This window comes from Triturus cristatus, chromosome 3_2 (genome assembly GCF_964204655.1).
Source record: "Triturus cristatus chromosome 3_2, aTriCri1.1, whole genome shotgun sequence".
Lineage (NCBI taxonomy): Eukaryota > Metazoa > Chordata > Amphibia > Caudata > Salamandridae > Triturus > Triturus cristatus.
In genome coordinates, this window is record NC_140584.1 from 824,562,027 (window position 1) to 824,578,588 (window position 16,562).

At 42.3% G+C, this 16,562-nt stretch overlaps 1 protein-coding gene across 3 annotated transcripts in view; it reads right to left on the reverse strand.

Annotated features, from left to right (window-relative positions):
* LOC146858231 (aldehyde oxidase-like) overlaps positions 1 to 16,562 on the reverse strand; it is a 623,555-nt gene that overhangs the window by 49,134 nt on the left and 557,859 nt on the right. For all 3 annotated transcript variants that reach the window (XM_085649038.1, XM_085649037.1, XM_085649036.1), the window contains 2 exons: positions 13,532 to 13,606; positions 2,281 to 2,333 (listed from right to left, as the gene is read on the reverse strand). In XM_085649038.1, coding sequence (XP_085505164.1) covers positions 2,281 to 2,333; positions 13,532 to 13,606 — 128 coding nt within the window. The remainder of the gene's footprint in view (positions 1 to 2,280; positions 2,334 to 13,531; positions 13,607 to 16,562) is intronic.

Below are 16,562 nucleotides of genomic sequence, written 5' to 3' on the forward strand. Positions count from 1 at the left end.
GCCTGCCTGGAGGCCATATATGGTCATAGACATATGTGAACATTCAGCTAATAATAGCTTTAGATTTTAACATGAGAGTGCCAGGGAATGCGCATTTTAAATCTCTCACCGTACATCATGATCACAAAGTTTTCTCAAAATAAATGGCTTAGAGAGTATATAATTGAGGGACGCAAGACTGGGGATTTCAGCTGCAGATCGAGGGACCGCGGAGGATCAGAAATTGCAGGTGGAAGGCGGGCAGGATGTTCCACATAACGTTTCTTTTCTGGTGCCTGTCATACAGAGATAACACAGTTTCCCCCATAAGGTGGGTGTGGTTAGCCTCATATGCATTACAAACCAAGATGATCTTCATACTATCATAGCTTCTAAGTTCAAGATGGCTTTCTTCTCAAGTCATTCCCTGCCTAATTCATAAATAAGGAGAATTTGGTCTGAGAAGTATGCGTCACAATGCTTTGGAAACCCCTACTTTTCGTCATCTTCAATACCCAACTCAGATGGTTTTTGGCCCTGGTTATTGCTCCTTTTCTGCAGATGAATGTTTGTTTACTAGGTTAGAATTAACAAAATCATTTTGTTTTTATATCTTCACATGTTCCGGATGTATAACCAGTGGCAGCCTTAGGACGGTACGACTGATACCATCATACTGGGCACCAATCTTAGGGGGCGCCATTTGTGCTCTGAAATCAGCACCAGCTGCATTGCCCCCCCAAAAACCTGCAAAGCGAACACTACTGGCCCTCTTTAATCTCCATGACATTGGCCGTCCTTGAAATGAAAGAGGGACACATGATGTCACTTCACAGACGACAAGTGACAAAGCAAACAGGAAAGGTCGAGTTAAAAATGATTACACAAATGTACATATACATTTCCATATAAGTACCATGTTGGGGCCTTGCAGAATCTTAAAACGTGAACAATTGGCTAGCATTTATGTCTGGGAAATGTGGAGAGCCTGGTTCCCATATTTCTTTTTAAGCACTTCTACCCCTGCTAACAAAACTGAACTCAGGGTGTAGCTTCCATTTGTGCAGCAGGTGCAGTGGCACCAGGGCCCACGCCCTGATTATTGCTCTATTATATCATTCAAAAGACCTATGCCTGTTTAGGCAAGATAAGAGCAGCCTGGAGAGATCCTTGTGTGCCCAACTTTTTTCAGGGGATAATGAAAAAAATAAAAAATGCATGATAACTTTGTTGGTTAATGCACTTAATGGCGCTATCTGGGATTTGTCTAGTCACAGTTTTGACTCATGTTAAAGTAGCATAGAAGGTTATTGTTCCTGCTTCAAAGCACAGCATATAACATGCAGATAACATATTTGTATTTTGTGTGGATATGAGAGTAATGCACCATATTTTGTAGATAATGTACTGTTGTGCTCTCTGCTATTCACGCAAAGCAGTATCGCAACTTTGGTTACTGCACATCATAAAAACTTAGTAAATCAGTCCCTTCGTTTCTCCAGACAAAGCAGTTTTAACAATTAATGCCTACCAGTATGGATGACATATAGCTCCTACACCTTGCAGTCCTCAAAGTCTTAAATAGCATATCTATACATTGATTTACACATTTGTATGACTCATTGCATCTGCATAATATGTTTGTGATGTAAAGCGCTCCGACAGTCTACAATACGATAAGTAGCACTATAAAATAAAGAAATGCGAGAGAGGGCTAAGGAGAGATGAAGGGCGCCATTAGAGGGTGGCAGTGAGGGAATCCCTGAGGAAGGAGGTCGTGGAAGGGGGCGCCAACAAAGATTGTCAGACTGGGCATCACCAACGCTAAAGCCGGTCCTGTGTGATAAGTGTTGTATGCCATTCAGTTAAGCAAGGAACCTTTTGTTACAATTCAAGAATGTCAGTGTAAGCTTTTTATTTCTTCTTTAGCATTGGTTTGCATAGTTCATGAACAGTTCGTCATGCTTACAGTAATGTTCCTGTGGCATATTGCACAGCAATGGAATCACACCCTGCAGGGAAGCAGCAGATGGAGTCTTCTTGCAATTCCTGTGCTAAACACCACTCATATAGTTACAAATTACAATTCAACAGTTTTCTGCTAGTGGCTCCTAAGAGCTACTATGGCAAAACTAAAAAAGTGATCTTAAAGGCAAAACTAGACCCACACAAAATACAGTATACGAAAAACTAGAAACAAAACACATCTTCAAGAAAGAACTGAGAGAAAGGTAGCCATTTTAAAAAATTGTAACAATCCCCAAGTCACCCAAAAACAAGAGATAGAAAGATATTTTTTACCTAAAGAATCCAGTAGCAGAGAGACTGATACATTCTTCGAAAGCTTGCTTCACCTGCAAAAAATAAAGATGGGAGTTTTGCGCTGAAAATAAACTGCATTTTGAGAGTAAGCAAGACAAAGAATTCAAAAACATTTCAATTCAAAAGAGAAAAGTTTTTGTTTCGCGCAATTTTATACATTTTCCACAGAACATCAATGTTGCATTTCTAGAACAGACACTCCGTATCTTAGGTTAGCAAGGAGGTATATGGCTCAGGGTACCTCAGGGTACTTTGTTATCTAACTCCCTGTGACTTTCGTAGCCATCTACAAAAGTCCTCCCTGAAACTCTGGATCTTGGAGCAGGGCTCATGTGATTAATGGTTTCCTAATTTCCGCATCCGCTTCAACATTCACCTGATTTTGTGGGTTGTGTTACATGTAATTGTGGTATTGTAAGGCCACCTGTGTAGCATTTTAAACAGTGTTTCTTGTCCCGACTTAATTTGTGTATCTTTTGGATGCCATGCCGTTGCTCCCTATCCAGTTCAATCCCTAATTCTTTCCAGAATGCTTTCTGGAAAGTGACTTTGCGGCCTGGTTGGGTCTTCTATAGTGTTCTGGGGAGCCTACAAATGTCATCCTGTCCTCTAATGCATTCTTCATCCCTGTGAGGGCTCTGGCGGCTCCCTGTCTCACCTCTTGTCGCAGTACACAAAGCCTCACGTGTGTGTATCTAAAACGCCCACCCTCTGCTAGCTCGTACTTTTGTTTTAGATCTTTGAATCCTTTTTGTTTTCCTTTGGTAAAGGTGTCTCTGAGGCAGAAGCATCCCACATAATATTATTTCAAAAATGAGCATTGATGTGTATCACTATGCTTACACAAAATGCAAAACACTGCTTTAGTAATTCTTATATTATTCAATAAATGCGACACCTGGTTATGGTTTCCAAGGAAAAAAACACCAGACTTTGCCAGCTCTATTTTTGAGTAGTGTACTTGCCAGGGTCGTCTCCAATTAGGTCAATTCAGAAACAGGCAGTTTTCCTACAATCAGAAGCAGGTGTGCTTTAAATACATGGCATCTTAATGGCCCGATGGATGTGGCTTAGAAGCCGCGACACAGGTGAACCTTCTGGGAGACTGCATGAAATATCCATGGCGCCTGCGGTGGAGGCGCTCATCGCCACTCGCTCACTCTGTTCTGGCTGAAATGACCAGATACATCGCAGGGCTGTCCACGTGACCCAGCCTCATTTTCCAGACAGTCTAGTATCTATCTGTGGCTGACTTCGAAGCAGTCAATAGGTCAAGCTGAATGAAGCCTCCTACCTGATTGAGATATGATCTGAGAGAACTCTAATTGGGAGGAGTGAAGGATGTCATGATTGCCTATGAAATTAGGTGTTGTTTTATAATCTCAACTTTCAAGATCGTAACGTGAAAAGGGAGACTGAATATAGAGTCTTAGTTAATGACATTTCAGTCATCTTCTGCTAATTTCATCATCAGTAGGGGTGTTTTGCACTCCAGCGAACTTGGGACTTCACCTTGATGGCGGGAGGTGTTTAACACTTTAATGACGTCAAGGGTAAGAATGTTGATTGAAGATGCTGAGCAGGGCTCACTTGACATGGGAGATGCCTATTTTATTTCCTTTGCTCAGTAGACGCGGGTCCACTGGAGTGACGGGAGGTTGTGGTATGTAATCAGTGGTTCAACGTGGGAAGGGTTTTTGGGTGTGAGATCCGGTAAAGTGGAGAGTGTTCACTCCCTTCCTACTTAACAGTCCATATGCAACTGTTGTTCTTTTTGATGGGGGTTTTGTTTAGACCTCTGTGTGCAGTGACACAATTTGATAATTTGACCTTGTGTTCCCTTGTTTTCTAGTGTGTTTAATAGGTAACACTTGATGATAATTGCAGCGTTGTGATTGGCTTGGAGGAGGGAGCCTGGCTGCCTGCTTTCTGTTACTGGAGTCGGAGGCAGGAGAGCAGAAGCAGAGACGCGGGACCCGGCGGAAAGGTACGTTTTTTGTTTTTTTATTCCTTCACCTGCACGACCCCCTGTCTACGCCCACCCGCAACCCTCCCCCCTGCGCCCGCCCTGCCACCCGCGAGCCAAGACGGCCGCCACTGGATACAGGAGAATACATATACTGGTAATCAATGGAAACTCAAAATTTCCCTAGCCCAAACTGAAGAATCTCTGGGAACCCATACTTGTTATTTTGATCTCCTTCTACAAGGCGACTAGTCACAAGGGATCCCAGGATGCAAGCTCTGTTCCAGGTTTTCCAATACAGATTAGTCTTCGATCTTTCACAACAGGGGAGGCAGCCCTAACGATTCCTATAACCCAAATAGGATTGGGCACTTTGGGAAACATATAAAAAGTCATTGGTGCCTGGGAACCCTTGAGACATGAAATAAGGTTATTGACTTATCCAGTTTTACTGCGAGGACTTGCAATGTTCTATACGTGCAGAGGCAGCAGGCTGTGATTTGAGGGAGATCATAGTACTCTGCATAAGTGTCAAGCCTGACAGCAAAGAAGAAAAAAGGGACATAGAAGGAACCTGGGTCATTAAGAATGTTGAACAGCATGGAGTTTAGGTTATCGATATCATTGATCAATGTAAGCACTCCAACCAGCGTCACAAAAAGGTTTTTACAGGGTCTGTGACCTCAGAAATGAAAATGTTGTGTGGCCACTATGCAAAAGGTCTTAATAAGGACGACAAACTAATGAATGTCAGGTAGCACTTTCAAACCTCCTGTGAGCATAGCAAGATCATCACAAATAAAAGTATCTCAGTATAGAAAGTGGCCATTGGTTAACGCTGATTACTTCTTAGAGAAAAAAAAAGTCATTTACTAAGAATCAATAGAAATGAACACATATTTCTTCAGTAACAAGCCTGATTGTGGTGTAGACTAAATAAAAAAAGTTTTAAAATATTTTGAAGTTCAGAAACATGGGCCACCATGTACTATGAATGCATTTGGTAAAAGTGGCTGCAATTTGCTCATCGACCTTTACCAAATATATTGGTATTTTGTGAACCAACCTATGTACCAATAGGGAAAATACGGAATCATAGAGGATCGCAATTTGGCCTACCTTATGAAAATTAATGGCATAAGTCACAAGTTGCGGCCCACTGCCATTCACTGCCATCTCAGGGATGGAGCCTGGGCTCAATAGACCACAGTGTTTGTCATCGTTTTTTAACAAATCGATCTTTTTTTTGTTTAATGCAACCCATGTTCCTGAAAGGACAATGGGATGCATTTAAAAAAAGAAACATTTCACAAACTTTTAAGACTAGACAGTGGTCTGTGGGCAGAAACAGAGGGTTTGCAAAGAAAAAGCCCTTTGTTAATGAGGGCCATGGTTCCTTTTAGTGTTGATGGCTGTAAATGAAAATAGATGTGTTTGTACCATACATATCAACTCAAATTACTTCTTCTGGCATTCTCAAAGGTCATAAGCTAATGTGATCTTTCCCTATTGGACATGGTCTTCAGATGCCATGAAATAGGATTTTGTAAGACAGACAGTGGTTCTTAACCATTTGACTTCTTTCTAGCCCCTTGGGGAAGGGATCACTTGTAGCTGTCACCAGGGTTCAGGTACTTGTTTCCGATATTTGGTAAAGAACACTCATTCAAGTAACTCAGACTGGAGTGGGGAAGATACTATGCAACAACGCAAATACAGGGGTGCAAATATACGAAAACAAAGACGCAGACCCAACATATGGCGGAATCCACATTTTGGGGACTATCCACCCCCCCTTTTCCACCCTTTTGCTCGGAACTATCAAGGATGGATTAACCCATATCAAACAGTACCATCACAACAGGGACCCTATATGGGACCCTACACACCACAGGTGCCTTTTTTAGGGAGAGGCCGAACCAATCAGAGAGGAAGAAGGAGAGGCGTCACTTGGACAGACCAGGAGAGACAAATCCTAACCAGAAGTATGTCCAACCTTACCAAAGAGAAACCAAGCACCAGCGTGATTCGCTAATATTCAACCTTTCTGACATCACTCTCTCTCTCAAGAACAAGAATATGTGCTCAATAAAGGACTAGGCTTTGTACCAACTCCATCACTAGATATTTTCAAACCACAAAGTGAAGTCGCTCAATTCTGCAGAACACTTAAACTAAAGGCTTTCTTTCAAAAGAAAGAAGACATTCCCGACATTTCCAACGCAGGCGATACTTCTTTAAGACCTAAGTCCACCTTTTGTCCCATGAACCACCAAATCCCTGTAGAGATCCAGGCTTTCGAACAAGCAATCATGAAAGAAATTAATGATCTTGACAATCAAATCAGGAAACCTTTTATGAACACTACAACTACAGAAAAGAAAGCCCTGGAAGAACTCAGAACACACAAGGATATCATCATAAAACCTGCTGATAAAGGTGGAGGCATTGTTATACTGAATAAAGAAAGTTACAATACACAATGTCTTGAACTAGTATCCGACAAAAAATTCTACCAAGTAATAAAAGAAGACCCTACATCAAGATTACAAAGAACGATCAACCTAATGGTGGAAGAAGCAGAAACTAATAAATGGATTTCTAAGAATGAAGCCTCATTCCTACGCACCAAATCCCCACGAATACCGTACTTTTATTCTCTCTCCAAAGTACATAAACCCAGACAATCTCCACCAGGACGCCCAATAGTCTCCGGTATAGGTTCAGTTCTCGAACCCCTTTCCCAGTTTGCTGACCAGTACCTCAGACCTATGGTACAACGTACGCCTACCTATCTGCAAGATACTCGAGACCTACTTAATCATTTGAAAGACCAGACCTTTACCAGTGACACTATGCTACTCGTGGGATCAGATGTGGAAAGTCTATATACGAGCCTACCACAACAGTCTACCCTCAATACTCTTGAAGATCTGCTTTTTAAACAAGACTGGCCATACCATACACCTAGACATTTTGTTTTAGAATGTTGCATTGGCCCTCACCGAAAACTATTTTGAATATGACGGTACACTTTATCAACAATGCCACGGTACTTCCATGGGAAGTACCTTCGCTCCTAGTGTGGCAGGTCTCTATGTTAGCAATTTTGAAAGCACCTTCATACAAAACGACAATAACCCGTTTCTATCCAAGATTTAATTTTGGAAAAGATACATAGACAATGTCATCATGTTCTGGGAAGGCTCAGAAGAGGACCTACAAGACTTCCACAACTGGATAAATATACAAGACCAATGCCTTAAGTTCACTTACAATGCCAACAGAGAACAACTAGATTTCCTGCACCTCAATATCTATGTTGAAAATAATGTCATTAAAACGAAAACCTTTTTCAAACCAAGAACAGTCTGCTTTCATATAACAGTTTCCATCCTCGTCCTCTAAGAGAGAACTTGCCATATAGCCAAAAGGAATTGCAGTGAACTCAAAGAGTATAAGACACAAGCACAAGACCTTTGTACAAAAATTTGCAAAAGAGACTACCCTGTCAAAATTATCAACAAATGTCAAAAGAGAGCTAGAAATCAGCCAAGAGAGAGCCTTCTAGAAACGACATCAAAAATAACAACACCGGACAAACTGACCTGTGTAACTACATACAGCATAGTCAGCAACTCATTTTAGAAAATCATCAACAGAAACTGGCGCATCCTAACATCAGGTACCCTAGATTGGCCCAAACCTCTGTTCGCTAATAGACGAACAAAAAAATACAAAGACATTCTGGTCCATACAAGACCGTTAGAATCTAAACCTAGATCAACCGTGAATACTCTATGGGGACTGCCCCCAGTGAGCGGCCATTTCCCATGTGGACTGTGCTCCGTGTGCAACCTGACAGAGACCACCAAAACCATAGAACTAACACCTCAATTGAAGTTGACAATGCGACAACATGCCAATTATAACACCACTCATGCCATTTATATGATTACATGTCCTTGTAATCTTAGATATATTGGCATGACTTGTCGCAAAGTCAAACAGCGAATTTGTGAACACAGGAGCAACACAAACTGTAAACGAGGAACAACAAAAATGAGCAGTCACTATATTGACTACCCACACCGCGTGAACGATCTCAAATGGATTATACTTGAAACTTTAATTTCCAAACCGTTCAATGCAGAGAAGCTACTTTTTGAAAAGGAACAAAGGTGGGTGCATCATTTAAAGACTAACCTTAAAGGACTTAATGATGATATACCCTGGTTGAGTGTCTAGCTAAATCAGACACAATGTAGCGAATGTACACTGGCCATCTTTTCTCCAAACGCTTTTGAAATGATGAATTTACAAACTTTTTGTTTATTCTTTTCTGTCTCTCTCTTTTCAACTTAAAATGACATCATCGATGCAATACTGATAGTTTATTTATGAATAATACACTCCAACTTGGGAGTTTTCATATTTTTTCTCAGATAAGGTCTCGCAATCAAGATCCGATCATCATTACACATTCACGCATTAGTTTTTCTTCTATTCATTGTCAGGCTTACTTAATCCCGCCTCCCAGTCTTCCCTGTAAACAGGAATACAGCGTCAGCACAAGTCGTGCCCGTTACTAACCCGCGGTAGGAAGAACCACCGTGACCTCTTCACAGGAAGACACGTAACGTTAAATCCCCCCCCTTTTTTTGCCAAAGTTGCTAAACTGTTATTTTTATTTTTTTCTCTACTTTTACCTTAACAGTAAATACGCCCCCCTGTTTCACGAAGTTCTGAATACGAACCTCGAAGGTACGCACTACTACGCTATCTGTTTTCTTCTGGACTTACTAACCACATAGACACTGGTACTTTTAACGTGTATATTTTGCCAATATAGCCCTCATACAAGACACTGCACATTAGTCCCACTTCTAATGGAGGAGCCAGTGGAGAGAAAACGCATTTTACCCTAGAACTATGATGCGTTATATATCACTACTCCTGAGGGTCTAGCCGGTAGACATAAAACGCATTACACCTTAGAACCATGACGCTTTAGGTATCACTACTGATTACCACTTCCAATAATCACCGATCTTCTCCTTTAACAATGAAGACCCACAAATAGTATACAGAGCGAACTGACTGGGTGCTTTGTACTTTGCTCGATAATTTTCTTTCCCTTTTTTATTTAACCATTATGCAACATACAAGGCACAATAAAGTAGAATCTGGGTGTCCTTTACCCTGTACTTTCTTTGGAATGAACATTTAATGAAAATTTGTGTATATACTTCAGTTGTTCTGCAATATGATCTCCTCATCTGCAGTGTGCTCGAATCTCCACTTGCCAAGACCATACAACCTATATGTATTTAAAGAATTGCCATCTATATTTGCTTCTGTTTTATGAATGAGTTTTTATATTACGAAGACCACGGACCACCTTGAATGAATGAGTACCTGTGGATTGATCTTTCTTCCTCCTTCCTTCCCCTAGGTATTACCCCTTCCTAATTTCATGCGAGTAGCACTCGAACTTTCAAATTTTGGATTTGGACATCATCCACTTCCCTCCTACACCACGTTCACCTAAGGCCCTGAAGAAAGCCCCCCGACCCTCCAGGGCGCACAAGGGGCTGAAACATGTCGACCGACCACTCAGACTAAGACTGCAGCGGATTCTTTATATATCCTATCTGCACATAGTTGTATTTTAAATGTTTTACTTGCACCTAACGGAATAAAGTCAAATCCAGGTAGCAAGAGGAATTTTTTAATCATTAACACCACTTGAGCACTCCTCACCTTCTTTTTTATTTTTTTCCCTGATCACTACTGAAACATCCAATAGTTCCCTCCAGGACGGAGGAAGCATGGTTAGAACCCTATGATGATGCTGTCACGTTTTTGAAATCAAGGCGGAGAATCACGATATGCCGCCGCACAACCGTCTTACGTGAATGAGGGTTCTTTACCAAATATCGGAAACAAGTACCTGAACCCTGGTGACAGCTACAAGTGATCCATTCCCTGGAAGCTGAATGGATCACAGCTTCTTCTATCTCCCCCCATTTGATTAAAATATATTGAGCAGAGCACAGCTGTGGGAGTTTCTTTTTTTCCTTGAATAATCTTCTTCAAAGGAATAGCTGGATCTTGATAACTAATACCTCTGATCCAACCTTTTATTTCAAGATGGCAGAGAATTTAGGATTAAGTTACTCCACTGACGAGATTACCGCAATCCTCTCCCTTCCTTCCCTCTTGCAAGATGGAGATCTTACACAATCCGTAGCACAAAACAACGATTGGGACTCTTTATCTGAGGACAAAAAAGAACAAGTCAAAACTGCAATTCATGGCGTCATTATGACGGAATATCTTCGTGCAAACGCTGCACCAAAAGGCCTCTGGGTACATAACGCACCTAGAATTTTTCTCCAAGACCTAGCTTTCAGGAAAGATTGGTCAGCCATTTCATGGAAATGCACCAGGGACTACCTTGTCCTGATAATCAAGACCGCAACAAGATTAAGCCCTTCAGCGCAGCGCGGATTACCGCGCTGTGCTAAAGGGTTCGTGCGCGGGCGGGGCCATGACGGAGCGGTTCCGTCATCCGCACAGCGCAAACGATGCGCATGACGGAACCGCTCCGTTATGCGCATCGAAGGTGTTAACTGACACCCTCGCCATTAAGATTCAATTAAGTGAGGCTAAACTCAAAAACATGGTACAAATCACGGTATACAAAAAGAGGTTGGAAGAGATCAACCGTGAGGTGAACGAAACCAAGGAATACCTAACGCAGAATAAAATACAGAAATTAAGCAAGGACCTTAAACGTTTTTCTATGGAAAAAATGCACGTTTTTGAAATCAAAGCGGAGAATCAAGATATACCGCCGCACAACCGTCTTACGTGAATGAGGGTTCTTTACCAAATATCGGAAACAGGTACCTGAACCCTGGTGACAGCTACAAGTGATCCATTCCCTTTGATTATAAATAACTACCTGGAAGCTGAATGGATCACAGCTTCTTCTATCTCCCCCCATTTGATGAAAATATTCTTTGTAGCCCCACCTAATCAGCAATGGAACCCCACTGAATCATTATTGAAATCTGGGGCCCCCATTGAGTCATTACTGGAAGCTGTGAACTCCAGCCTAAGCATTTTTAAAGATTTGAACCGTAAAAGAATACACAAAAAATACAAAAAGGAACATACCTCAAACAAATACACAAATCATCAATACTATATTCTGTTTGATGCACTTACACTGCTCCAAAATAATCAATCTGAAGATACTACCATATTTCTAGCCTCCAATTCCGAATTCCTTCACATTTACAGAACTTTAAAATTCTCAATTTTAAATTGTGCTTCTTTTTTTATATACAATTTATTATTCTGTTATTACTGCTTAATTTTCTAAGCAGTCTCAGAGCCACTGAGAAGGCTTCATGGACCTCCTGGGGTCCCTGGACAACAGGTTTAGAGCCACTGAGATAGGCCATTGCCAAGCAGATGTGTTATCAGTCACTAATGATGTGTACTATTCCTGTTTCATGACCTTTCTGAATCAGTCACTGTAGAATATGGTTGCCCATGCATTGAGCCATGTGGTGGTTAAACTACATGGACTCCTGGAATCATTGTCCTTTCTGATTTATCCGTTTTAGGGAAGTCCATTTTGTCCTGTATTTTAAATGCTGGTAGAATCAGGTACTTGCAATGGCAGAAAGCAAGAGACAACTGCTGGTGCTTAGAGGGGGACCTGCAAGGGCCGGGAGACAGGCTGTTGGGGTCTAGTGCATGGGCCAGGTAAAGTCTCTTAAGCTGGTTGCAAAAGGGGCAGCAGGCGAGTGAGCCAGTGAGAGACAAAGGTAGACAGGGCCATGCAAGAAACTTACCCAAGGTAGGGGGCAAGGTGACAAAAATGTGGAAGAGGCCGTAAAATGGATAGGTGGGGTACAGAAGTCAAAAGGGCTGACAGAGAAACGGGCAGTGATTGGGGAAAGAGGTCATAGTGGCTATGAGATAACAAGGGAAGGCTGTAGGAGAAGAGAGGTCCATGGTATAGGCAGGAGGAACAGGAAGTTTCCCCTAGTGCAGTAAATAGGATACCAAATAAGTCCTATCTTTTGAATTAGATGTCGAAAGAGAGACAGTGGAAGCACCACATCAAAAATGACTCAAGCCCTTTATGGTATCACACATAATACACCTGGAACTCTCTGGAGTTGTGAAGACTGGGAGTCAAGGGGGACTTTCTTTTGTGCACCGAAGCATGCCCTTCCCTGCTCTCTATCTTCAAACAGCTGCCACAACACTCCCATGGCTTTCCACTCTTGTTCACATGTAGTTGCGAAAGTACTCTAGCAAAACCTACTCTTGCAGCCACTGTGAACTCAACAGTTCCTCAAGCTCACTCAGCCTCTAGGCACTCCAGTTCATGCATGGTTGGTAGTCCTGGTCCTCTTTTTGGACTTTTCTCAGGGGCATTCATAGTCAGTGGGCAGAAGAACAAAATTTGATGACCTTTTAGATCCAGGCATAATAGAGGTCTCTGCAGTTTAAGGGTAGGCTGTCGCTCTGGTGACCCACCTCTATTCATGGTTTTGTGCATCTCTGAAGAAGCAGTCTAACTGGAACTTTAGAAAGCCCTCACCAGATGGATGCTGCAGTGAATCCCCATTAGTTACCTCACACTGCGGTTTCACAGCGTCCTGCCAACAGCAGACACCCTAGAGACACTGAACTAACTGTGGTGAAGCTATAGGCTGGACAATACTTGAAGCTGAAAATGTAGGGCCATTGGAGTGGGTAACTGTAGATCTATGTGTGAGACAACAACTATGAGGATCCATCACCATTTACTCCTGACTGAACATCAACCTTTGAGCATCCATGTATCTGAGCGCAGTCAATTATCCCTACAGATATTTCCCACTTCTACACTTACAGGATTATTGACTGTGGGTGGAGAACTCTGGTGGTAACTCTCAAGTACCCCGTGGACCATGAGGGAAAGACTCAGACTTCAGCATTGTGTGTTGCTGAAGAGGAAGACTGAGGAAGAAACAGGATGATGCATATTCATAGTGGAGGCTTCTGCAATAGGATTTTCACTAATCCTTAGCATCCACTACAGAACTTGTTTACTACTTTATGTATGAGCAAAATGCTGCTGTTCGTGTCTTTGAAGTGGTGCAGGAGGTGATGCACGTGGTGAGACAGAGTTAAAAACATAGCTGGAGAGTTTGGCGAATGGCTTGATGTGCTTTCAGTTTTTATGACCCTTACCCATTCCTCCCAGGTTCCACTCGGGTTCTTTGTCATGATGGGTTCAAGACGTTGCATCAGATCTTGACATGCATTCTGTGGGGAGAAAGCATAGTTACACACTTTGTAAAGTGACACAGTCAGTTGAAAAGATGTAGTCTATCGATGTTACACAACGTAAAGAGTGTTCAGTTAGGCTATTCAAGACTTTCAGTTAGTTCTCTTCATTAACTCCAAGATCTGCCATTTAACAAAGGCTGGAGAGAATGACTGACTTGGAAGTGAAAGACCTTCATTATTGTGAGGTGGTAAATGGTACAGCACAGTAATGGACTCACAAACACTGGTGCCACTTCGGGAATGAAGGCACGAGGGTCTTGTTTCCTTTTTTTTTTAACTTACTCCTGGATTGGTCTGGCCAATGGGTGCATGGTGTCATGTGACATGGGTGTGCAGGTGCTGTGTAGAACAGTGCATCCCTCCCCCAACTTGGATAATAAATGTATCTAAACACAACACTGATTGTGGCTCAACCTCTGCTAATTTGACACCCATTTGCAGACTTCCTAACACACATGCTCTCAGTCTGTGAGATGTGAACAGCTGGGGCATTTTCTCTACTCCTGTTTCCATCGTGGCCAAGGAGTCACTAACAATTGCCCATTGGTAATTCTAGAGCACTTTTTAGTTTTACGGTGGGACTGCACACTTATCTTGCAAATGGGGGTGCTTTCCTGTTATACAATTTTTTAGAATTGTATAATGCACGTCAGACCACTTTTGTTCAAATTATTTTTATGGGTGATTTTAACACCCATCTTTGTGATTTTAATTGTAAGATTGTCGATCCCCATGGTCCACCGCATTCTGCCCCACCACATTTTGAATATTCTACTAAGGGAGAGGCTCTGGAAGATTTTCTTCAAATGGCGGATCTTTTTGAGCCTTGTTTTTTAACCAAGAGTGAACGGGTAGAGACATTTGAAGCCCGGGATAGTGAATCAATTATTGATTATATTTTCCTATCCCCTGCTCTTTTAAGGTGGGTCTATAGCTATAAGGTGTTTCGCTCGCCATTTAGTGATCACAATCCGGTAATTTTATTATTGGAAAAGGGCTTCTGCCCGAAGGAGACACCACTGCTAGCCTGGCCTCTCGGGACCATGGTAGGAAAATAAAGTGGACTAAAGTTGTCACGGAGGATTTTATGGAGAATTTAGTGGCGAAAAACAGAGATGGGTTTAGTAAATGTATGGACCCTTCCACCCCCAGTGGAGAGATTATTTCTGCCTTTGATTTGATTTGTAACCAGGTTGCTACAGACCTAACCATCTCTAGAAAATCACGTCCTTCGCAGGGGAAAAAGTGGTTTGACACTAGCTGCTCCAGGGCCCACCATAATCTTTTAATTGCTCTAAAAAAGCTACCCCGGGACAAGGCCCAAATCTCGGCTCTGAGGAAAGACTATAAATTAACCATCCAGAAACGAAAAAACAAACTTAAAAAGGAGGCCTGGGATGCCTTATCCTCGGTAGAGGTCCTTAAGGACAGTGCAAAGTTTTGGAATATAGTTAACAGCCCACTTTTAACGGGAGAGGATAGTGCCCCTCTTGATATTAATATCCCAGAGGGGGATTGGTTGGACCATTTCGAACGAATTTATGCTAGCAATTTGAGTTTTGATACTTTTAAGGTTCCCGCAACATCCCCCCCCCCCTTAACCATTTGGTATTTAATAAACATGACGTGGGGAAGGCCATTAAAGACTCTGCTTCCAACAAGGCTCCGGGACGTGATGGTGTTCCACTGGATCTCTATAAAGGAGATATTGAGTTGTGGAGTAATATTCTAACTAATGTTTTTAATGCCAGTGTAGTAAGTGGGTTTCCAGAGTCCTGGTCCAAATCAATTATCATACTGGTTTTTAAAAAGGGAGAGAGAGGTGACCCGAGTTGTTACCGACCCATCTCATTAATTGATTCAGCGGTCAAAATTTTGGGCAAAGTGATCCTGAACAAAACATCAGACAGGGTGATGGAGAGAGGGATTTTAGCAGAGACTCAATATGGTTTTAGATCTGGAAGAGGTACAATGGAGCAGTGCCTTAATTTGTACCTGTTAATTAAAAAGTACACAAAAGCCACTAAAGGTCCTATACACTTGGAATTTATGGATCTATCCTCAGCTTTCGATCTGGTGAACAGATCGAAGCTGTGGATGATCCTGCTGAACTTGGAGATTGACCCCTGTTTGGTTCATTTCTTAGCGGAATTGCACCAAGATTTATATGCTGCAGTAAGGGTATCCCATGAGGGCAAATGCACACGCCACTTTAAATCGGCCAGAGGGGTTAGACAGGGCTGTATCCTGGCCCCTCTGCTTTTTACGTTATATATTAACAGGCTAGATTTAACTTTAGGCAAGGCCAGTTTGGACATTCCACGTATAGGGAACAGTACTTTACCTGTTCTGCTGTACGCGGATGACGCTGTCCTACTGGCTCGTACCCCTTTGGGACTACAGAGACTACTGAACTCCTTTGGGGAGTTCATGAGTTCCCTAGATTTAGTGGTGAATAGTTCCAAATCACATGTCATGTCCCTGGGCTCTCGGAAAAATAAAGTTAAAATTTTTTATTGTAATGGAGTCGAGGTCACAAAAGTAAAGGTTTTTACCTACCTGGGGGTGCTGTTTGACGACAGATGTTCATGGACCACGCAGCTTACAGCAAAGAAGAACAGTGTTGGTAGAGCCTCCTCTGCCATATTAAGTTTTGCCCGACGTCTGGGTGGTAAACCTTGCGAGGCAGTCCTTGCGATCTACAGGGCGAAATGTTTGGCTATAGCGACTTATGGTGCTGCCATTTGGGGGTATAGAAAAGCGGAGGAGGTCCAGACGGCAGAAAATAAATTTTTCCGATCAGTGCTCTCCATCCCCCAAACATCCCCTACCTTCTCTATACATCAAGAACATCAGGAACGTGTCTGACCATATTAGCCTGGCCCCTTTAATATTCTGGCTGAAAACATGGCTGAACCCTGAACTCTCCCTA